We start from the raw sequence: 25,372 nt of genomic DNA on the forward strand, positions 1-25,372 counted from the left end.
AGTTAGCCCAGGAGAGATGAGAATCTATCAATAATGAAATTTGGGAGACATAAAGGTAATAGACTTATAAGAACATAGCACAATTCCATAGCATCAGCGCTAGGAATGCAAATGCTTGTAACGAGCCGAAGCTAGTGAGAAATGCCACTGTATGGGGGCACAACACCAGGATGGCACAAAAAAAGCAGGGTTTGCCTGAGTTCTGTCGAGGATCTCTCCAAACGAGTTTAAATAATGCTGCAAAACAAATTCTGGAGCAGCAGAATCCACAAAAAATAAGGAAAAACAATTTTTCTAGCCCAAGACAACCAAGAATCACCTACCCAGCAAGTTGAGTATAGTCTTTCAGAGGGAAAAATGGGCTTTCAATGAAATAGATGACTTTCAAGTGGTCCTGATGACAAAACCAAAGCTGAATAGAAAATCTGACTTTCGAATACAAAACTCAAGAGAAGCATAAGATCAGAAGAGACTGAATAAGGTTAAACTGTTTCTGTCTCTAAAAGGGAAAATGCTCATTGTTACTCCAAAAAACTTTCCCATTATTAGGGCAGTTAGAAAGAACAGACGTAGACAGAGGGCATGAGTGTGAGTTGAATACGACGGGATTATTTAAAAAAAAAATTAAGAGATGAGAAAGAGGAATGCATTAGGAAAAGAGGAAACTGAGAGGTAGATGGGGTAAATGATCTGATATAAAAGGCACAAAAGAGCTTTTACAATGGAGCAGAAATGGGAGGGGGGGATTAGTGCATAAACCTTCGAAACAACGCAAGAACTTAAAAAAAAAATTCCCAGTGGTCTTCTAAGGCAAAATGCCTTCCACACTCAAAGAAAGAACTATGGAATTCATTCACAGAATGTAGCAGATCATTGTGTGTGTGTGTGTGTGTGTGTGTGTGTGTGTGTATTATGTTTTGATTTGTTATATGATTTCTTCCATTTATTTTAGTTCATCTAGCACAGCACTCACTAGAATTGGTTCAAAGAGGGAATAACATACACACTTATTTGGGTGTAGAAATCTATCTTACCATACAAGAAAGTGGGAGGTGAAGAGGATTGGGGGGAAGTTGCTGAGAAAAGCGAGGACAGATTTGGGAAGAAAAAAGTCAGAAGCAAAACACTTTTGAGAATGGACGAGAGAGAGAGAGAGACAGAGAGACAGAGAGAGTAGGATAAACAGGAGGAAAATGGGATGGAGGGAAATACATAGTAATCATAAATGAAAAAAATTCTATACCAAATTTCTACAATAAAGACCTCATTTCTCAAATATATAGAGAACTGAGTCAAATTTACTGAAATAAGAGCCATTTCTCAACTGATAAATGGTCAAAATGGATATGAACAGGCAGTTCTCAGATAAAATAATCAAAGCTATCTGTAGTGAAAAGAAAAAATGCTCTAAGTCACTATTGAGGAATAGCTGAAAAAGTTGCTGTGTGAGACTGTGATGGAATACTATTGTACTATAAGAAATGACAAGCATTCATTCCCCAATTGATAAATGGTCAAAGGATATGAACAGGCAATTTTCAGAGGAAGAAATTAAAGATATCTACAATCATATGAAAAAATGCTCCAAATCACTTTTGATTAGAGAGATGCAAATCAAAACAACTCTGAGGTACCACATTACACCTATTAGATTGACAAACATGACAGAACAGGAAAATGATAAATGTTGGGGAGGATGTGGGAGAGTTGGAACACTAATTCATTGTTGGTGGAGCTGTGAGCTCATCCAACCATTCTGGAGAGCCATTTGGAACTATGCCCAAAGGGCTACAAAAATGTGCATACCCTTTGACCCAGCAATATCACTTCTAGGACTGCATCCCCAAGGGATCATAAAAATGGGAAAGGGTCCCACATATACAAAAATATTTATAGCAGCACTCTTTGTAGTTGCCAAAAACTGGAAGACAAGGGGATGCCCATCAATTGGGGAAAGGCTGAATAAATTATAGCATATGAATGTAATGGAATACTATTGTGCCATAAGAAATGATGAACAAGAAGACTTCAGAGAGGCCTGGAAAGACTTATATGATCTGATGCTGAGAGAAGGGAACAGAACCAGGAGAACTTTGTGCACAGCAACGACCACAGTGTGCGAGAGTTTTTTCTGGTAGACCTGGAACTTCGTAACAACACAAGAACTTAAAAAAAAAATTCCCAATGGTCTTCTAAGGCAAAATGCCTTCCACACTCAGAGAAAGAACTATGGAATTCATTCGCAGAATGTAGCAGATCGTGTGTGTGTGTGTGTGTGTGTGTGTGTGTATTATGTTTTGATTTGCTATATGATTTCTTCCATTTATTTTAATTCATCTACACAGCATGACTATAGTGAAAACATATTCAGTAGGAAAGTATGTGTAGATCCTATATAGAATTGTATGCCATCTTGGGGAGGGGGGGTTATGGGGGGTAGGTAAGGGGGAAAAAATCTAAGTTTTATGGTAGTGATCGTAGAACATTAAAAATAAAAAAATAAATTAAATTAAATTAAATTAAATTAAATTTTAAAAATGAAATGACAAGCAGGATGCTCTCAGAAAAACCTGGAAAGATTTATATGAATTGTGCGAAATTAAGCGAGCAGAACCATGAGAACAATGTATGTATTAACAGAAATATTGTATGATGATCAACTGTGTATGATTTAATTCCTCTTAGCAATACAATGGTCCAAGACAATTCTCAAGGACTTATGATGAAAAAGTGCTATCCATCTCCAGAAAAAAACTAATGGAGTCTGAATGCAGATCAAAGGATACTTTTCTTTGCTTTCTTTACTTTTCTTGGTTTTTTTGCCTGTGTTTTCTTTCACAACATGACTAACATGGAAATGTTTTACAAGACTACACATGCATAACCTATATCAAATTTCTTGTCTTCTCAATATGGGGAGGAGAGAGAGAGAGAGAGGAAGGGAGAGAATTTTGAACTCAGAATTTTTAAAAAATGAATGTTAAAAATTGTTTTTGCATGTAATTGGGGAAAAAATAAAATATTAAATGTTTTTTAAACTATTCTGAGCCCCTAAAGAATGTTCCCTATTTCAACCAATTGAACCATTTTCTGTGATGTAAAGGGTAGTCAGAGGAACCAAATTCTCAGACAGGTAAAATATGATGTCTTCATATTCCACCTTGGTCAGGGAAATAAAAAGTTTCTGGGAGGTAAAGGCCCTTACACAGCCCCCCCCCCCCCCCCCCCGGAAGTACTCTGCATACACAGTGAAAACATTTTCTATGCTTCTAGGAGGTAGAGAAGCTGCCTCAATCTGCTTTCCAGTTTTTATGTACTTTCTGAAGGGTCCTAACAGTTTTCTATCAGTTGGGTGCTGTGGTACATGTCTGCAATCCCTGCTACCAGGGACACTATAAGGCTTAGGACCTGAACTCAGGAGTTCTGAGTTGCAAAGGGCTAACCTGATTATCCTCATTAACTAAGCATTAATATGGTGTGTCTTTAGGGATGGATGCCACCAAATTGCCTAAGGAAAGGCAAACCAGACTAAGCTAGAAAATGCAACAGGTCATCAGAGAAGGACCAGGCCAATGAGCAGCCCTTACGCTTTGAGCCAGGGCAATATAGGGACACACAGTTTATAAAAGAAAAAGAAAAGGAAGAGGGGAGAGAAGAGAAAGGGTAATGAGAGTAAAGTTCTCCACAGCATAGTTAATTTTGTAAGTTACTTTTTCCTGGACTGTCACTTGCAGTACCCTACAATCAAGGCCCTCTACTTTAGTATCTCCATCTGGAGAATGTAAAAAGTGGCAAAAGGTTCCAGCATTGTCTGAACTACTGATTGAGGAATGAAGGGGGAGTTATTTTGGTATGTGGTAATGTCACCAATGTTTGTCTGTGATTGTAGGTAATGAACAGGTCCAGAAAGAGAATAACCTGGAGAAAAATAGCTAGAGAGCTATGCCAATTACAGCCAGGATTCATCAGTACCAACACAATTAAAGGAGGAATGGGCAAGAGATATGAAAGAGAAGCCAATGTAGCAGCTGAGAAGCATTGGGGCAGGGGTGGTGGGAAGTGGGAGGGTTCAGTATAGAGTTGGCTCAGTGGAAACATCACAATTGGCAAATACGTCTGTCTCACATAATGTTATCAGAACAATGAGGACAGCTTTTTATTGGAGCTTCACAACAACTTTACTCCTCTGCTACCATTTTCCTTCCTCTCTACACTGGGCAAGCAGGTAGTAATTCAAAGACAAATTGCACACTGATGGCAATGAGTGTCTTTTGATGACCTGGCACAGCCTGGACAGCCACGTACCATTTGGTTTTTAAAACTACTGATCTTGCTGGATCCTAGTAGTTGTTGAAGACCTAGTGCCAGAGGTGGTTTGATTTTGTTTTTCACAGAATTGATGCATTTAAGAACTGGAAGAGACTTTAACAATGATCTAATAGAAGCGTTCTTAGCCTTATTTTTATATCATGGTGGTCCAATGGCACCTATGGACTCCTCAGAATAATGCTTCTAAATACATACAACTGAAATATAGTTATCAAAGCATTTTCAAATACAGGTTTATGGATCCCAAATTAAGAACCCTTGATCTAATCCATCATTTTTATTCTTCTAATTCTGAAAATGAGGAAACTGAGAAGTCTTATTTCAACACATAGAAAGACAGAAATGTCTGGGTCAGGAGAAAATTTGCTAATCAAATTTTTTTAACTTTTAATTATATTTTTAAACTTTTATTTTTTAACTCAAGTTTTGCTTTATCCTTTTAAAACTCTTTTCACTTCGTACTTTTTAAGCTCTCTAAAGTTCAGTGCTCTCTCTGCTATATCACAGCTATGAGCTATCATTGTCATTATGTAAATATCTATTTCAGCATGAATGGATGCTATTTCTGTACTAGAACATAATCATATCTGAGTCCCATAAAGACAGACACTATGGCATAGCAACTACAGAGGACAACATGTACATATATATGTATACATATATGTGTGTGGTGTGTGTATGTATACTGTGATACATAGACACATACATGTATATGTGTGTATATCACACATATAGCAATCAAGTGACTAGTACATGTACATAATAGTATATATTATACAAACATATTCATATATGGATACATATATACATATATATAACATATGTACACACACATATATATAGCAAGAAAGAATTCTTTTTGCTCTCACTCTTGAAATGACAAAATTTCTTTTTATAACATTAAAAATGTTTTCCATACCATAATCTTTATAAATCATTGGAAATAAAGGCTTTGAACTAGATCTATCAAAACTCAGTAACTCAAATAGAAAACATGAAATCTATAGCTATGCAGTGTGTCGTCACACTTACTTGTTACCCAGAATCTGGGCAGCCTTGTAAAGTTAATGATTTTCTCAGTGTGGGATATCTCCTCCTGATAAGTATAACTGATAACTGAATGATCATTTGAATATAAGAATTTCTAAAAAAAATTTATGGCTATATACTTGATGAGCAGGAAACTTTCTTTAACTAAGGAATAAAAATAATGAAGTATTGTGAGAACAAATGAGATATGATATGGACGAAAGGGTGGACTAAAACTATATAAATATAAGGTGTTCTTTTTATTATTATAAGGTATTCTTTTTAGTATTATTACCCATGCTTACATTGCAAAATGGAGGACATGCCAAGTAGCTTAACACACAGACACACACACACACACACACACACATATGTATATATATTAAAGGAAGAATCTGGGACCAAAGATTAACCAAAAAATGATGGGACAAATAGACCTTGGGAGATGAAAATCTACATCACAAACCAACTTCTCAAGGAATTTTGTGCAAAAGCCACTCTTAAAAATGCCTCTGCAGGTGGGTAATTAGGAAGTGATGAAAGTTAAAGGTATCTGTCCAATCCAAAGTCTGACAAAATCTTGGAAAAAGACACACTGCTCCCAAACTGGAAGAGGAAGAAAAAGAAGTAGACTCAAAGCCTAAAAATGTGGCCATCTTCTCTCTCTGAAAGAACTGAAGCTTAAATTTCTGGATTCTAAGCTAAAAGAGAGATTCTTACTCTTACAAAGAGACTATTCTTACTCTTACAAAGTTGAGACAGTACCTCAGCTAAAGACTTCCAACTGAAGTCCAAAAACTGGTAATAGAGAGAAGCTTGATCACGGAGTAACACCCTAACAGCAACCAAGTGACTAGTGAAGCAGCACCTAGCAATAACGACAAATTCTCGAGAGCAGCATCTCGGTAGAGTATATGCACCACATGAGAACAACAGAACCAGCTCAGTGCGAACAGCTTGATGACATAACCAGTAGTGTACTCCAGGCTTATGGGGGAAATATTCTATTGGTTCCCCTCCCTTAAAAAAAAGACTGAGTCTTCTCATCTTGACCCCACTGGAAGTGTAGGGGCTACTCACTGGGAAATCTCACTATTGAGCAGCACAGGAACTTTGACCAGCTCCTTTTCCAAACTGGGCTGGATTTTCACCCCATCTTAGGCAAGCTTGTAACCCATTGCTCCCAGGACCTCATCACACTGATGCTGAACCTAATGTGTACACCCGATGGACATAAGCCACCACTGCTAAGAACTCCTGTGCTTAAGAGATAGCCCCGTCTTGGCCTCCCTAGTAGCTGGGATCACAGGAAAATGCTATTCCACCCGGTTATTTCTAATTTTTTACAATGCTTTTTCATTAAACATCTTTGCTTTGAAATAATTGTGGCTTCTGATTCAGAAACAGAGATTACCTAGAACCTAGACAGTATACACCTTATCTGGGGTTCCCATGTGTGAGAAGGTGCCATGTAAATATAGGATGCTCTAAAAAGTTTAACATTGCACTTAAGACCATTGGGATAACCTGTGTATGAGAACTTTCAAAATCCAATTTCAGGCTGAACTAGTTCTAACTCTAGATTCAGTAAGCACAAATGGCAGGTAACAGCAATTAAAAGAATAATTTTTATTTTAAAATTGTGTATTACATATAGTTGTTAGTTACTTTAATCTGCACTCTGCCAAATGACTGGTTGTGTGTATTCTATCATCAGCAAAAATATCTGCATTACTAAGACTATTCTCCATGTCAGCAGGCAATCATAAATTGAAAAGCTATGAACTAAAATTACTTTATAATGAGATACATTGATATTACTTACAATCCAGTAGTACCTAAGCTGACTTAGCCATTCAAAGTCACTGTCATCACTGACTTTCTTTTTCACAAGAGTTGCAAGAACATCTCGAGCATGGACATCCAGCACAACGAGCGCTCCAAGAGTCACTCGATTCTGCTTAGACAGTTTTCCACGAACTAAGGTGACAATGTCATCAATCTGCCTAGAATTCTGATTTAGATACTCCTCAAGAGCCTGAAAGACAACAAAGGAAACAGGAAGACAGTTATTCAATATAATATGACACTTCTTGAAATTAATAACAATAATAACTATTTAATGATTAATTTTATATAGTGCTTTACCTGTTGAGGTAGATATTACTACCCCCATTTTACAGGTGAGGAAACTGAAGTGGAGAGCAGCTAAGTGGCTTGACTACGGTAGCAGAGACAGCAAACCTCAAAGGCAGGATTCAAATTCAAGCTTCCAAACTCAAAGCCCAGTGCCCCAGCCACCGTGTCACTGACACACCAAGTCTGTTCACTTATGCTAGTCAGTAAACATTCTATTCACTTATGCTTCTTATTATAAACACTATCCTATATAATGCAAAAACACAAATTATTCTTATGGTTCTTATAGTAATACTATAACTAAATAACTAAATAAAGAGATGATGGAAAGGTCCAAGTTTCCTGTATTTTCTTGGTCTCACTAAAAGCTTAGGATCTTGTTTCTCAGTTATACTGTCCGAAACCTTAATGATCAGCGCATTCTGGAGTCAGCCCTTAGGAAAAATGGCCCATGGCACTCAAAGTCAATAAAATATTTTGTACCAGAATACCAATTTATCATAGCATAGTAACAAATATCACAAACCAAAACACGTATTGCACATCAAAAGTTTGTTTTGTGAATACAGAATCAAGGAATTTAAGTTATCCTTAGAAGAGATTTAAAAGCTGTTATAGGCATATTCATGGAGTCAACACAGAGTAGGCAAAAAAAAAAAAAAAGCTCTAAAGGCTTTCTAAGCACCACTCCAAATGACCTGGCAGGGTGATGGGACCACTGTGACACAGTAAGAAGAGAACAGCTAAGCTGGCATGCAGCATGAAAAATTGCATACACTCTAAGCAAAGGTATCAAAGAATCAGAATCACAGAATATTAGAGCTGGAAGGGACCTGAGACAACATTTAGTCCAACGCTTTCACTTTACAGATAAAGCAACTAAAAAGATTGCAAAGATGACTCACCCTATGTTATACAACTAGCAAGTGTCAGAAACTAATTGAGACCCAAGTCTTCTAAGTCCAGAGCTGTTCCTCCTACCTTCACCATATTTCCTGAATCTAAAGCTAGGAAACCGAATATTAAACACTACTAGCACTTAGCACAGTGCCTGGCATGTAGTAGGTACTTAATTAATGCTTGTTGACTTGATTTGACCACCAAATCTCCAACATTTATGGTTTCAAAACACCTAGCTGATCTCAGAGGCAAGATTTGAACTCAGGGCTTCCTGGAAGCAATGACAGTCCTTTATCCCATAAACACCACACTGCATCCCAAGGGATGTATTCCTACTGTAAATATTTGATTATATTATGATTATTAGAGTTCCCAATGCTTTGTCCCCATGACAAATTCCTTTGAAACTCTATGGTTTACACTAGACATCCCCAACTGATAGGTCATATCCAGATTTACAAGACTGATTAAAAGATTAACAGCCACTGACACAATTAATCCAACCAGAAGAGAGATCGCCAAGGCCAAAAGTCATTGCTAGAAGCTTCATTCCACACTAGCACACTCCTCTCCTCCACACCCCTCCCCAAGCATGTGCCTATCACTACTCATTAAAGGTTACCTTGCAGAATCTGCAGGTACCTCCCCACTAACTTGCCCTGTTGGCACCTGTCCTCCAGACATACCCATTTATCAGATTACTTTTTTCACATGTAATTATGAATATTTACCTGTATCCCATTCTTAATAGATATTTGTACTTCAGATGTCCAAAAGATCTGAGATACACAAAGAACTGTTTGTCCGGGCCATTCCCTTACCCATCGAATACGTTCATTTTGGGGGTAGGCAGCAATTGCTTCTCTAATCACCTAATCAAAAAAGTAAACACCATAGTTCAAACATGTATTTTATTTGAACAGATTTAGTATAAAGTAATGCTAAATACTAAACAGTGTGATGACTTAAGAAAACCCAAACCATGATTTCTAAAGGTACCATGCAATGTGATTTCACAAATAAAATTCAATGCTATGAATATATGAAGATAGTGAGAATATTAAATGTACTGATGAATCTGAATGAAATATTTTATATACATATATACATATATATATGTATATATATATATATATATATATATATATATATATATAGAAAGAAAGCTCTAAGACTCTGATGAGGAGCTCCTGCAATGCAAAGGAACTTCCTCGCAGGTTATTTTTGTTAAGTCTTCTTGTGGACTGCTTTTACTTGGGGATTACTAAATATGTTTTTATTAAAGAAATTACATATCATAATCATCAGGTTTTAAGTGCTCCATTGCACCAGACTTAGAACCATGAACCTGATATATTATCCAGTGAATTATAATACTCAACCACGACACCAGATAGAATATCCTAAGAAGACATCCAACTTAATATGTGACAGTCATCAAAACTAGCTTTTTGATGATGAGGTCCTGTCACCATTTTGGATTTCCAGGCTAGGTGGAATGTTGTGAAGGTCACATGGTGGAAGGCTAAGCAGAGACAATAAAACACTAAAAGGGCCAGGAGAACATCACAGAGGGGGCAGTGGAGAGTAGGCATAGGGCAGAGGAAATTGATCAAGGGATGATTTAAGCTGAAGGGGCAGAATGGCACAACAGAGATATGACAAAAAGAGAGAAAAGGCAGAGTGTTCTAGAAGGAAGCTGTTAGGAGTACTAGTAGGAGCCATAACACCAGCAAAGGTCTAGAGGAAGTTCCAACAAGAATTTTATACTCTCAGGATTTTTACATATCAGAATCATAGCCCCTCTGAGTCCACGGAGTTCTATTATATAGCATTTGAAACCTATCATTGTTATTTAAATTATTTGATTTTCTGAATATTATGATAAAGGAAGAGGATAAACTGATAAAAGAATTTTAAAAAGTTAACTATGCTTGAATAATTAAATATCAGTCCATTTGTAATTATCTTTAAATAATGAGAAACACAAGTCACCTATGTGTAAAGCCTACTCACTTAGAAAAATATTGTTTTCCATATTTTATGTTACATTTCTTTGCATATTTCTCTTTTTGTCTATTTTGCTGCCTCCTTTAAAATCCTACTCCAATGTCTTATCGTAGCATGGATGTGACCTTGGTTTCCAGAAGGCAAGGTCACAGGAACATAAACTCTGGTAGGTCTTAAAAGCTGGAAAGTCTATATGTGAAGACCCATGAAGAGATTGTGTATATATGTTAGTTCAGCCTAGGGACACATGTGTGCAGAGACATGCCATCCGAAAGTTGTTCCCCTGGTACTGAATTTTTCAGCCATGGCAATTCTTGAAAGATTATAATCTGAGTCCATAGAGAGAGTGTCCATACAAATAAAATCAAAACTCCTTCGATATATCATGGTAAAGCAAGAACATTTCACAATGTCCTATGTGTATGTGTGTGTATGCAAATATTTTTAGAAAAAAATCATATTCTTCAATGATTGTAAATAATTTCTATTCATTGCTATCTTGAGTCTACTTTGAAATAGCCACCATAGGCTCCAGAACAAGCTTCTACAAATAGAATGTACTTTCACAGGGAAAATGTTAAACTGCATATAGGAAGGTCTGGAAGCTTACCACTTCCTTTAAAAGAAGGAGGAAAGGGAGGACATTCACTCATCTGTGATAGATTAGCTGCCCCAATACACCTCTAGTCTGGTGGAGGAGAGACTTGGGTAAGAAACCAGAATCAGAGTAACAACCTAATTATTTTCACTCAGACTGAAGATGCTTAAAATCCAAATTCAAATGTTAAACTTCAAAGCAAAGTAAATCCAAAATGTAAACATCCACTTTAAATTATTCTACTTTATTATCCCTTTTATCTCTCTCTCCATTTTGTAAATATACATACATACACACACAGCTTTATACAGTTTGAAAAAGTTTTCCATTCTATGTGGCATTTTGAATTATCTATCTTTAATTGACAAAATATCTACCAATAACAGAATAATGGAATTATGTATTTTATTATTAATTAACAATATTAATGTCATTTATTGCTTTATTATAGAAAGTCAAGAAGGAAGCAAAGAATTTTACCTTATGAAGAGATTTTAGCATAGCACTCTCTAACTCAACCAACCACTTTTCCACTTGACCTCTAGCTTTGACTGTTGAAATTGTATCTACAAGTTCCACAACTTCTCCTTCACTACTCTTCATGTGAGTTATGTCTAAATTTTCAGTGAATTCTACTTTGGCAATTCCTTCAAAACATTTTTTCAAATGAGGTTGTACCCTGTGGGAAAGAAAGAAAGAAATCTGGGTAGGCCTTTAAATATTCACACACAAAACCAAGATCTTCCATAGGAAAAAATGCGACAAATAAAATGGTGTGAACTTGATCATAAATGACAAATCATTAAAATCCCTCACGCTGTATTATAGCTGAATCAACTGTTACTTCAGAGGGAGGGGCATATATTACAATTTACTTGCTGTAATGGAGACATGGGCTGATGTCTGTCACTCTGATGTACAACTAAGAATTAAGTGAATTCATCTTTTAGATCTGTAGATCCCCTTGAGGGACTCAGAGCAGACATAAACAAGAATCCTCTTTGGTTAAGAAAGTATGGGTGGGTTTCAGGTTAAAACCTTCTGGAGAGAGCACCAGCACCGAGAAAATCACAGATCCAGCAAAGCATCTTTTAGATGGATGTACAAAACATATGTCTCTAAAATCAGGGCAAACAAGATATAAAATTTAGCTAGAAATTTGTTATTTTATTCTTAATTGTTCCTATCCCCCCTTCAAAGTTTGAGACACAAGATACATGTTTTATGAGTCCATGTGAAAATGTGGCAAAATTAGAAATTCCAGAAGTGACATCTTTTTCACAAGGTTAACGACAATTTAAAAAATAATAATAATCCATGTAATTTCTATTAAAATTATTTTCTTAAAATTTAGTATCACAGTGAATGATAAAAAATAAGAAAACATGGCTTGCTGTGTACTTTAAAGTCAAATTATTATATTAGCTTGAATATCAATCGTGCATTTCTTGAAAACTACTTACCGAGTAGGATCCTTTGTCTCTGACAGAATCTCAAGAAGTTCATCATTGGATAAGAAAAAGAATCTTGGGAAGAACAGACGCTTCTTTTCCAAATATTCATTAAGTCCTTTAAGTATAAGCTCCAAAAAGTCATTGCTTTTTTTCAGCTTTGGTAGCATTTTATCTATGGTCACCACGTGTAGAACGTGCTTTTGCTAAATTGAAAGTTCAATCAACAAACGCAAAATAAGAATCTTTTTTCAACTACTCTTCCATTTTGTACTATTAACAAGGCCAGGCTTTTAGAAGTCAATTTATAAAATAATACGCAGAAATGACTTTGTTCAATATGGCTTAACTTAAAGGTTCATCTCTTTGATTACACCAGGCAAAAGTAATCTTTATGCTGGAACTTCAATCTTGGTGTCTAATATTTCTTGCTTTAAAAAAATTAATGAACTTGAAAAATAAGAATAAAAGGGAATAAGATCCATTCCCTGCTATCTCATAAGGACATTAAAAAAAATAACACAAAGTCTATTTGGAGAATACTGTAACAAAGTTAATCAATAAGCATTTGGTCATGGCAATAAAAAGGAAGATACTATAACACTGACGATACATAGAACAGAAATTATATTTACTTTGACAATACTGAGATATCATCACTGAAATTATTTTATGATATTTGCAAGTTAATATCAAAGAGAACTTAACTTTCATAGTGTCCTTTAAAGAAGCATTTATGACACATTACAAAATACCCTGAACTTCAATCTACAGCACTCTTTACTACTAAGCAGAACTTGAATAAAGGAGGTCTGTCTTAGATACTCCTTAATTTAATTCCATTCTCTCAGTAACAGAATGTGAGTGCTTGCTCTATCTATCTATCTATCTCAGAGATAAGACAATTTTCTCTTTGTCTTCATATCACCAATACCAGCAGAATTCTTGGAACATTGTGGGTATTTAATATTTGTTTATTGAATTAAATTGCATTTAATTTAGTTCCTAAAATAACTAAAATGACTTTCCTCACTTTATACAACAGGGCCCCTTCAAGGTGGTAATAGAGCAAAGCTCTGTTATATGTTGTTTTCTTTCAAGTGATTCAAACTAACTTAAGCATGAAAAATTGATTTGTGTTGAGATTTGTGCTAAGAATAACAAATTTGTGTATTATGAAGTATTCCTATTCCACCAAGTATTATTTCTTTGTCCAAATACAAATAAATAACTGTTCTTATGCAATTTTTAAACTGCATATTAAAGTGTAAAGTAACCATTCAAGTAAAAGTTGTTTTTAGTTCTTCCTTAGCATGTACTGTGTATCACCAGTAAATGCTAAGGACCCAATGGACCCTGTGATTCAGAACTCAGTATTCACTGCTGACAAAGTGAAGAGACCCCCGTCTAAATGTATTTTGATTCTTTCCACTTGTAAAAAAAAAGAGATGGCAAAGGCACATAAAAAATTTCAATATCAATTCAACTATTAATTGATATAGGAGCATATGAGCATATGTGATCATCTAAATATAAAATCAAAATAATTTCCTTGATGGTTTTCAGGAAGATTATCTATATTACATATCTAAATGAAAAAAATATTGTTATTGGTGAGAGTTGAACAATAACAAAGGTCAATATTAAACAACTAATTTGGTGTTTAGATTTTGGTGGTGACATATCTAAGAATGATGAGTTTTAAAATAATCATCTATTAACTACTTAATGCTTATATATGAATTATCTTCCTCTCTAAAATATGAGTCACTATATGTTATGTGCACACCCACAAGGAAGTTTACTTTATTATCTAACAGTATAACTTGAGAATTTGGTAATTAAATCAAGAAATAATGTCATTTTCGTTAACATGTTTCTCTAAAATATTTCCATATAAAAAGTATAATATGATTACCTCTAATTATTTTGGAAGGTAAGCATTTAGAGAAGGTATTTTGTTCATTCTTCCCACAATTTTATGCTAAAAAAAAGTATATCTAAAAAGAACCTAAGTGGAATCCAATATAAAATCCCCACAAGAGATAGGCCTGAGTTAACATTTAAATGGATGCATTCTTTTGAATGGAGCATTCCTTTAATCTCACATCCCAAACACTAGAAAGCTGTACTTAGAGTGCCATCTTCTGGAAAATCATGTTTTTATTTTTTTTAAGTCAACTTTCATAGTTTATAACTTTAAAAAACTTCTTTAACAAATTTATAATATTTTTAATCCGAGAAAGAAAATAATCTTTAAGATTTGTACTTCTTAGACAATATTTGACACAATAAATAATAACAATTATAACTAGCATTTACATAGTATTTTAGTATTTGAAAAACACTGTACACTCACACACACATAATCTCATTTGATCTTTACAATAACCCTGCGAAGTAGATTCTATTATTATGCCCATTTTATAGATGAAGAAACAAAGGCTAAGAAAGGACAACTGGTTTGCCCAAGGTCACACAGTAAGTAAACGTCTGAGGCAGAATTTAAATTCAGGTTTTCCTAACTCCCCTTTTAATACTCTATCCACTGTGCCTTCTAGCCTGCTCCCTAATATAAAATGAATTCTTCAAATTTCCTGCATTGAATCCAACAGAAAAAAGCTTAGAATAGCTCATTACTAAGATGACAAAACCCCAAAACCACTGGACTTCGAAGATCATTGACATAGACATGCACATGAGAGAAAAGAAAGGCTCATAAGATTTTATTAAGGGCATGGAAGTCATGGATCTTGTGACAAATGCGCCTAAACTTCAAGCAACTTGCAACACAACTCAGTGGATAAGCCTCTTCCCAAGGATACAGACAAAATTGGGGGGACACAAACACTTTCATAAGAAAAACTACCCATGTAACCAGTCTCCTAGGGTTGTACTAATCTACCCTACTGAGGTCTCACTAGTATTTCTTGCTCTCCCTCCTTCATTAACAACACACTCGAGTGGGCTTTGATATAACCCAGACTGCTGGATTCCACCTGGTCTTGTACGTAGGAAAGAGGACAATGCCATCATCAGGGGTATTGACAGTAGTCGTTTCCTTCAAGCTCTCATAGTTGAAATGCTCTGCCTCTCTGATACTATCAATTCATTCATTAAATATGTGTTGCAAACACAAATAATAAGACTAGATTCAATGTATTCCCAAGAAGAGTTTATTTAGATTGGCTAAAACTCAATGAATTTTATCATTATTATTACTTTATATTTATTTATAATATTTATATTTATTACATGCTTATTTTAGATGAAATCAGTCAATAGTCTGCATAAATTTGTCTATGGACATAAGGAGCCACAGGAAAATAATAATGGGAAGGAATTCTCAATATCAGTCTAATCAGAAAAAGCAAGGACTAGAAACTTACATGATCTTTACTGGGATGGTTTCTCTCAAAGGAAAATTATCTATGTGGACAAAATAACTAAGAAGTTCGTGAATACTGTTTGTCTTTTCTTAAATATCTTATTTCAAACAACATACATAGGTCCCTACATCATCTTTCATGAATAATAAGGGCTATAGTAAAACAAAACTCAATCGAAGGAAACTTCAAATGTTTTGCTTGTATTACTATGTACATCAACTTTGGATACAATTGCAGATGCTAGAATATATTCATGCACCTATGGATTATTATTGCATGCTTCCTTTTTTAAATCTTAGATATTCATGTTTATTTGTTTACTTAGTAGTGTCATACATGGATTATATAGCTCACTTAAATCCAATTCACTTGCATCGCCCTTTGAGAATGAAGGACAAAACACAACCTGCAAAGAATATTCCAAGCTGAATGAGGACCCAGCTGGCAAGTTCCACTTGGGCAACTCAGCTCCTCTCCTCTCTTCCCCCCCCCCCGCCTTGTACAACATGACTAATATGGAAATGCTTTACATGATTGCACATGTATAACGTATATCAGACTGTCTTTATATCACTGTCTGTCTCAAGGAGGGGAGAGGTAAGGGAAGGATAGAATTTGGAACTCAAAAGTTTTTAAAGTTTAAAAATTATTTTAACATGTAAAATTTCAACATGTAAAAATTACTTTAAAAGGTTTCTACAGGACATCTTGCTCTAGATGTCTAAAAGGCAGTTGAAGGCATAAGACTGGAGGTCAGAGGAGAGGTTAGGGATGGACAAGTAGATCTGAAACCATAAGAAACCATGGCAGCTAGTCACTGAGTGAAATAGTACAGAGAGAGAAGAGAAGATGGCCCAGAACAGAGACTCCTACCATGAGCGGACATGACGTAGATAAAGACCCACCAGAAGAGAAGTAGTCAGACATGTGGGAGAGAACTTGGTGTTCTCACAAAAATCTGGAGAGCTGGGTATCAAGGAGAAAAGGGTTATCAGCTCAATCAAATGCTGTACTGAGGTCCAGAAGAATGAAGACTGAGAAAAAGTCATTAGATTGGCAATGAAAAGATTACAAAGTTTGGAGAAAGAAGTTTCAGTTGAATGATGAAATTGGAAATCAGAATGCAGAGTTAAGAAGAAAATGAAAGGAAAGGAAATGGAGACATTTGTAGAAAGCCTTTGCAAGGAGTTTAGCAGCAAAAGGGAAGACAGGGCAATAGTTATTGAGAATTAGATCAAGTAAGGGTTTTGAGAATGGGGCAGAAATAGGCATGCTTGTGAGCAATCAGGGAAGCAGCCTGTAGATAGGGAGGGTCTGAAAATAAATGAGAGGGAGAATGACAGAGGGGGTAATTTGCTGCATTAATCAGCACAGAATGGGATTTCTTTTGCCTGGAGAGGTGTTTGCTTTGACAAGGAGAGCTAGAGACTCAGCCCTTAAGTTTAAGTCTATGGCCACAGACTACGTATTCAAACCTTAATGGATATGAATTAATTAGAACTCCTAGAGATCTGCAGAAACCTCTCTGGAGTGCTTTAATTCCCCTTCTCTTTCTCTGCTTACAGATACTGATAGAGACTTACTTCAAGACTTGGGGGTTTCTTTAAGTTGCTCATAATTCTTGATTTGTCTAGGGTTTTAAAAGCTAACTTCTCTTTGCTATAAAACTGTGCCCGGTCATAGCTTCATTGTGACTCATGTTTTGTTTGAAGTGAGCCAGTCAATGGCTTTCAGTACACAGGGACAGAGTTTTAATCAAGTCAGTTTTAAAATTTCAGTCCACGATATTTCAGTCCAGGGTGTTTGGTCTTCTCTGGGTAGGAGCTGAGCTAACGGGATGAGAATCTTACAGTTTTGATTTTATTGACAGCCTCCAAGGATATCAGTCACATGACTGGGGACCCTTCACCTTAGGCTACACAGGAATCATGAGTAAACAGATTTCGGCGGCAAGCCAGGTAAAAGCAAGATGTTTTTTCTCAGTCAAGTAGCCATAGGCAGAGTATACTCCCCTCACTGTTATTATTTTGAAGTTAGGTTGTCTATAGGCTTAGCTAGGAGAGAATCAACAACTAGCTGGCTAAAGGAGGAGATAGGAAAAAGTAAACAAGCAGGTATTTCAAGGATCCTAAGGGGTAGAGAGAACCTTGTGAAGAGTTAGTTCTTCACTTTGCACTTAAATCTGTAAAACCTGACGGATGATGCCACCTGCTGGTTTGATATATTGTATCTATTTGTCCATTTTTTCTGTCTAGCTTTCTTTTTCTGTCATAATGTCATTTTCTAAGTCCCAGAGTATTTTAACTAAAAGACCTGTTTGTGCACAGACATCTCCAAATCAAAGAACCTCAGAGTCCTAATCCTCCACGAGGGTGCTGAGAAATGGTTCTCCACTTTCTGTTTGAAGAGCACCAGGGAGGCAGCCCCCACTCCCTCTCTAGACAGCCTATTTCACTTTTGTACTGTTAAGAACTACTAGGATATTTTTCTTTATACCATCTCTAAGGCCACCTCCTTTGCAGCTCCCACGCTTTGTTCCTCCCTCTGGAGGAACCCAGAACACACTGGGTTCCTCTTCCTCAAAAGAGCCCTGTAGATACTTCAGGACCACTGTCTTGTCCCTTCCGAGTCTTCCCTTCTGAAGATTCTTCTGACCTCACACCATTTTGGCTGTCTTCTGGCTGCAACACAATTTCTCCATGGACTTCCAAAGTGTGGTGACAAAGTGAACACCATCTGGTCAAGGACGTTCTACTAGAACTATTACCTACCTTGTTGTGGACACAAAGAACGTATCTGAGAGAGAGTTAATGCTTCTTCAGCTGACTCACTACAACGCTTCACCTTAGCACAGAGCACATTGTAACCCTGCAGATTTTGTGAGTCCAAACACATGCTTCAACATTTTAATGGCAAGGTCTGTGAGAAGACTCTGGTTATAATTTTTCCCAGAATGTACGGCATGAACTGGAGCAGCTAGGAAGCACAGGGGACAGAGCACTGAGCCTGAAGAAAGACTCATCTTCCTGAGTTCTAATCCAGCCTCAGCCACTTCTAGCTATGTGACCTTGGGCATGTCACTTAACCCTGTTTCCCTCAATTTCCTCATCTGTCAAATGAGTTCAAGAAAGAAATGACAAACCACTCCAGTATCTTCGCCAAGAAAATCCCAAATGGAGTCACAAAGAGTCAGACACAACTGAACAACAAAACTGGCACGAACTAACTATATATTAACAATATTTACTAATGCCCTTTAAATTTGGGCCTCAAGTAAGTAGAAACAGCAATATATTTGAATTATTTTGTTATTATCAGAAGTTTTTTTTAAAGTTATTGTTTCTTGCTATTAGAGATCTTGAATTTATGGCTAAAGCAAATAAGAATAAGATCACAGTTCTTGGTTTATATTATAAAACAAAATTTGCTACTTGAATAGCACAACCACATTTGTTATTTGAATAATTTCCTTACCTGTATGACAGATTTCATCAGTTCTCTCCATGTTTTGTCCACTGTAGTAAATCTTCTGCCTTCCTCAGGCATTTGAGCCATAATGTCAGGAGAACTAAAAATTGGCTCCAAATATAGCCAAGTGGCCTGAACCTTTAGCCATTCATCCAGAATTTCCTGAAGTAGCAACAGTTTACCTTCCCATTCTCTGTGAATCATAAAGTAATAGCTCTTAATAACCTTCTCAAGAAAGAAAAAAATAACATATTCTTTTAAAATAACAAAACTTTCAAAAGGCTGATTTATCGTTCTTTACGTGATGGTTCCTGATGCTCACTACTGTATATACATTCAAAGACAATTTACTTACCTTGTCCCACAAAACCTTTTAAAAGTCACATGTATGTATGCATATGCTGATCTATTATGATTTGTGTATCTGTAAGAATAACCTCTCAAATTTAAATAGTGCTCTATGGTTTTTCTTCCCTCACAATAACCCTGTGAGATAAGGGAGGGCATTTATTTCCTAATCCTATTTTTTAGTTCAGGTTAAATCACTTGCCTGGGGTCACACAGTATATAGATTTCTAGATATCATTCATAACATAAAAACTCAAAGCTTCGAATTCTATTGCTAGTAATTATTGCAATAGAGGTACATGCTCATTTTTTCCTGAGAAAGTTTTATCATTATCGAAGAGACAACCATATCTGAACTTCGTATCTTTTAACATTTAGTTTGATGTCAATTAGACTAGAAAAGCTTAAATTCTAAGCTAACAGATCTCAGTTCCCAAGAGGAAATTTGTGATTGAAGGAAATGTCACATGATCCTGTTTATCTGGGCATAAGAGTGATAATAATAAATGGACATATTTAAAATATAATAGAATTACCTCTATATTTCTCGGTCAGTTTTGAGAAAACAAATATCACAAGCCAATGCATCATGATGATATATTTTAAGGTTATAATTCATCAAGAAATCTATGATATCCTAAACTATAAGAGGCAGTTCACTCTATTAACATCAATAGAATTTATAACTAGAATGAAGCTTGCAAGTATTTTGCAGATACAATATTATTCTATATGAGTCATTCCATAATTCACATTCCCATATGAATTATGATTAATGTATTTTAGAACCTTAAAACCACAGAATAGTTCTAAGAACATTGATATATTTGCTACATTAATGCATTTTTTAAAATTCTCCCAAATATTTTCCATATTTATAAAAGCATTTTAATTATACACTCATCTTCCTCTCCTCCCTTGTTGTTCTAATGGAAAAATAAGAGTTAGAACAGGAAACAATCATGAGTGATAACCTAATCCAACCTCTGGTCAATGAAGTTGGCACAGTGGATAGAACAACAGTCCTGGAGTTAGGACTCATTTTTCCATGTTCAAATCTGGCCTTGGACACTTCCTATCTGTGTGACCCTGGGCAAATCACTTAACCCTGTTTACATCAGTTCCCTCTTCTCTAAAATGAACTGGAGAAGGAAATGACAAACCACTCCAGTATCTTTGCCAAGAAAACCCCAAATAGGGTCACAAAGAGTCAGACACAACTGAAACAATTGAATCACAAAAATGGCATGTACAGAACATGAATATACAAAATTTACTATTTAATTACAACCACTTCACATTGAGGAATACAAGTTCCTTTTACAGCAAAAAAGAACCAATCGTGTGGATGACAGAACTGCCAAGTACATAACTAAACTGACTGCACTCCTCATTTAGGAGGTGCTATCTGGTATATGGGTGAAAAAACAACTCTCTCTCTTTCTCTCAACTCTCTCTCTAAATGCACACAGGGATGATAATAGAGCTCTAACAGTCCTGGGAAAATCAGACTGAGTGGATTCTTTTGTTTTAGAATGATTAGTCATTCAATTCACAATATAAAAACATTAAAACAATATAAACATATTTGAAGTACTAAAGATGTGAAGGCTGCACACACCAATTTACCTCATTTCTTTCTCATAAGGCTTAATGAATGGAGATCCTCTCATAGTCTGCGTTTTAACAATATGGTCATCTAATAACATCTGAATTTCATCCACTGCTGACAAAATATACGTCCCACTTTCTCTGTAAGGCAGAATGACAAATTCCATTGTGTCCCATTCACCAATCATCTTCTCCAAGGCCTTTTCAAGTGAATATTCTTTGCTAGCTGCTTCACTAATATTTTCAAATTTGTCCAAGTATGGTTCAAGATCCATTTCTAGAAATGAAGTAACAGTGGAATCTTCGGATGGTTTCAGGATATAACCAACAACATCTGACATAGCTTCCCAATGTCGGCTCCGCAAACCAGGATTGCAAATCACCTGAATAAGGGGAATGTGCTCCCTGAATTCTTCAACTTTTGCTTTTACCTTTTTGGTTATTGCTAATGCATTTGGAGAATCATGGAAGCCTTTTTCTAATTTATATAGTGCTCTGTGATAGTTCCCTACATCTCCTTCTACTTGGTCAGGATTCACCTTGGTATATGGTCCTTCTGTCCAATTTCTAAATTTGTTGCTGAATTCTACAGCCATATCATAGAGACGAAGATAAGGGTTCAAAGTATCTTGAATTTTTTTACGCTGTGGATATATAGATGGTGGCCAACCATATGCCTCTTCTTCCGCATTAAACTGCTCAATCTGAAAAGACATGAAATGTTCTCTAAAATTTAAATTTCACATGTATTAGTTCATCCAACAGATTGTATTTTCAAGATCAGCCTTTAAAACCTACAACTTCAGCTCTTTTCTAAATATGTTAATGCAAAAAATTTTTACTAGGGGATTTAAAATAAATTAGGCTAAAATTTTTTTAAAATAGCAACTCTGCAGATTACAACTAGTAGTAATAATAGGTGGGATCTAATTTATATGATGAAATTTAAGTAAGATCAATATAAAGTCTTACACCCAAATTTTAAAAATTAAGAAGTAAAAAATGAGATACGGGATCTATGTAACAGTTCATCTAAAAAAAAATCTTAAGTTTTGGTGGACTACAAACTCAGTGTGACTCAAAAACATATCCTGATGTGGTATCCAGGAAATCTAATAAAATCTCATGCTACATTGAGAACAAGAATAAGAAATAGGCTAATAGACCTATACTCTTCCCTAATTCGGCCAGATCTGTTCTCATATAAATGCTCTATTTTAGCGAAGACTAGGACATTTCTGGTGGAGAAAGGCTGCTAGTTTGTGTCATGAGGACCAAATGAAGGAAATGGGCTTGATTAGCCTGAAGAAGGAAACATTAAGTGAAGGTGGACATGATGGATGTCTTCAGGTATTTGAAAGACTGTCAAAGGGGAGAGATTAAACTTGCTCTGCTCAGCCCAAGAAGGTAGAGCAAGGACAAAAGGGTAGAAATTACAAAGAAAATCTGAATAATTAATTCTGAATATAGTAGAACTTTATAACAATTGAGCTAATCCAAAGTGAAATGGGCTACTGCAGAAGGTAAGGCATTTCCTCCCTCAATGGAAGTTTACAAACAAAGGCTAAATAACCTCTATTATGATGTGTAGTAGGGGGTATTTCTGTTCAGGTGTGGGTTGGACTAGGTGGATAGGTAGGTCCCTTCCAACTCTGAGATTCACTGAATTCATTTTCCTAATATTAGAACATTCACACTATAAAGTTGCTTTCCTTATGCCAATTTCATCTCTTGACAATTTACAAATTATACCTTTTCTGCTGCTAAATCCAACTTTGCATTTAGTGCTTGAGCTTTTTTGAGATATCGATTAATGTCTTGAATATCTCCAAATGTGAAGAATTCTTCCACTTGCTTGGTGTAACTCTCAAGTTCCTCAACAAATCGCTCACATCGTAACTAGTTTAAAAAAAAAAAAAAGGTTCTTTACTGTTCAAATGAGGTAGAAACCTACGTATCTATGAAAAATAACATCTTTGTAACTATAACCAAACTCTTTCCTTTCAAAAACCATGGCAAAATCCTAAGAAAAATCAACTGAAAGGGAATTGAATCCTAAAACAAAACTTTAGAAGTCAGGGTCCAGTCGAAAAGCAATTAAGTTTCATTTATTTATACTCCTCTAATTCAGAATGTAGTATTCTGCAGAGGGCTGGATATTAGCTGTGTAAAGAAGAGCTATTAAGAAAAATTAATATGTAGCCATAGAAATGTTTAGCTTCTTGAAGGCAAGCCATCTTTTCAGGATATTGTAAACCACACTGTGCTTATGTTGATTAAATAATATAAAAATTCTTAATCCATTTGCTAAAGTTCTTCAAGATTCCCTCCTACCCTGTCCCTCCAGTTTACTAAACCAATTTTTAAATTTATAAAACTGAATTTCATTATATATGTATATTCTGTGATTCATACTTCTCACTATCACAATGTGTCCTTCAATTAGGAAAAATTCACAAGGTTTTAGTGCTATATTCTAAAATTAAAAAACCATATTTTTTGTTATGATTCTTATCTTTCTTAAACTTATTTACTGAGGAAGTGCAAAAGGTGAAGACAATGTCAATATTTTGGCTTCGTATACTGCTTTGAAAATTTGAGGAAAAAAATTGAAAGAAAAAATGAGATAAGCTTACAGGTATTCATTGTAAGGGTACCCTGAATTAAAAGTCAGGAAAAATTGGGTTTAAATAAAATATTTTACAATTAAATTCCATGATTAAGGGAGGATTTTCTATTTTCCTAGTTTCTGGTAAATCTTTTTTTTTTGGTATTCTCACCTTTTCATTTTTTTTTTTTTTGGTAACTTTGTATGCTTTGCTACTTAGTAGAGCTGACAATAAAGAGAAAAAGAAAAAAAGGAAAGAGAAAAAAACCCTAAAATTCCTTAATCTGGAATATCACACATAACTCCATGCAGATCTTTTCATACTGGTTAATAATTACAGCTCTACAAGTGTATGATTCAACGAAACCTTATATAAATAAAATGCAATTTATTCTTACACTGTTTGCTAATCAGGGGTAATGTGATTTTTAAGTGACTTAAATAAGAATGATTTGTGCACTATGAAATGCTGAATAGATAATAACTGAAAATGGAAATGTTAACCTATATTAAGAAATACTACCTTACTAATACGGTCTATCAATTTGCAATATTTTGAGGAATAATCTCATGTAAGGTTTCTCCCAAATGAAGTGAAGAATCGATAGTTCACTGTGTTTCATACGTTTCTTTTCTATTCACTCATTAAATAAAGTAGCCCATCTAAGATGTATGCTAACTTTACCAGACTGCGCTATATGTGGAATGGAAGCTTAATACCAAAGGAAACCTGGTACTAGCCCTTTAAGAGTATATAGTTTATATTAAAGTTTACATTATAAACATTTCTCTTAAAAATAAAATATTTTTGTTAATTTGCAAAGCAAACCTTAAGTCCATCTTGGTATTGTTCTGTTTTGTCTTTAATTATTTTTCTGTGCTCTTCAAAAATCTCTCCCATTCTCCCATACCATTGAAAAACATTATTATTTAGTCGAATATCAGCTGGAGAGAAGTTGGCACACTCTATCAGAAAACCAAGGCAATTTTTGGCATCTACCAACTTTTGTCCCAATTCAATCATGTCTGTTGTCTCCACTTTCTGTATGTAAGCCTGAAGAGGAAAAGGTACAAATTATATTTTAATGGACAACTATTTTCATTGCATAATGAAAAATTGCTTACAAAAGCCATCTCTTGAAACAAAAAAAAAGGAGGAAAAAAGGAGTTCTGCAAAACGATACATATCAACAGACAATGTGATGTTTCACACCTTGAGTGCTCACTCTGCAAACAACAGAGAGAGTTTCATTTTTTAACTTGTTCCTGGGGCCAAATTTGGTCATTATAATTACACAGCAGATGTTACATTTTTTTTAAAAAAATTCTGTTATGTTATTTAAGCATTTATTAAGCACTTATTAGCTAGTTACTGGACTAGATGCTAGAGATACAAAGACACAGAGTAAAGATTTACTACCTTTAGGGATTTTACATTTTTCTCCAATTAAATTCCTTCCCTTAAACAGCAAGCCATGCCTCATAACAATGA

The 25,372-nt window shown here is 35.3% G+C and overlaps 1 protein-coding gene across 3 annotated transcripts in view; it reads right to left on the bottom strand.

The window, feature by feature from the left end:
* DNAH7 (dynein axonemal heavy chain 7) overlaps positions 1-25,372 on the bottom strand; it is a 282,757-nt gene that overhangs the window by 185,436 nt on the left and 71,949 nt on the right. For all 3 annotated transcript variants that reach the window (XR_011967739.1, XM_072612713.1, XM_072612714.1), the window contains 8 exons: positions 24,710-24,934; positions 23,025-23,171; positions 21,291-21,976; positions 19,320-19,506; positions 12,469-12,662; positions 11,486-11,684; positions 9,129-9,269; positions 7,184-7,396 (listed from right to left, as the gene is read on the bottom strand). Coding sequence is in view for 2 of the 3 variants with exons in the window: in XM_072612713.1 (XP_072468814.1) it covers positions 7,184-7,396; positions 9,129-9,269; positions 11,486-11,684; positions 12,469-12,662; positions 19,320-19,506; positions 21,291-21,976; positions 23,025-23,171; positions 24,710-24,934 (1,992 nt within the window). In the remaining variant the exon portion in view is untranslated. The remainder of the gene's footprint in view (positions 1-7,183; positions 7,397-9,128; positions 9,270-11,485; positions 11,685-12,468; positions 12,663-19,319; positions 19,507-21,290; positions 21,977-23,024; positions 23,172-24,709; positions 24,935-25,372) is intronic.

This window comes from Notamacropus eugenii, chromosome 5 (assembly GCF_028372415.1).
Source record: "Notamacropus eugenii isolate mMacEug1 chromosome 5, mMacEug1.pri_v2, whole genome shotgun sequence".
Classification (NCBI taxonomy): Eukaryota; Metazoa; Chordata; class Mammalia; order Diprotodontia; family Macropodidae; genus Notamacropus; species Notamacropus eugenii.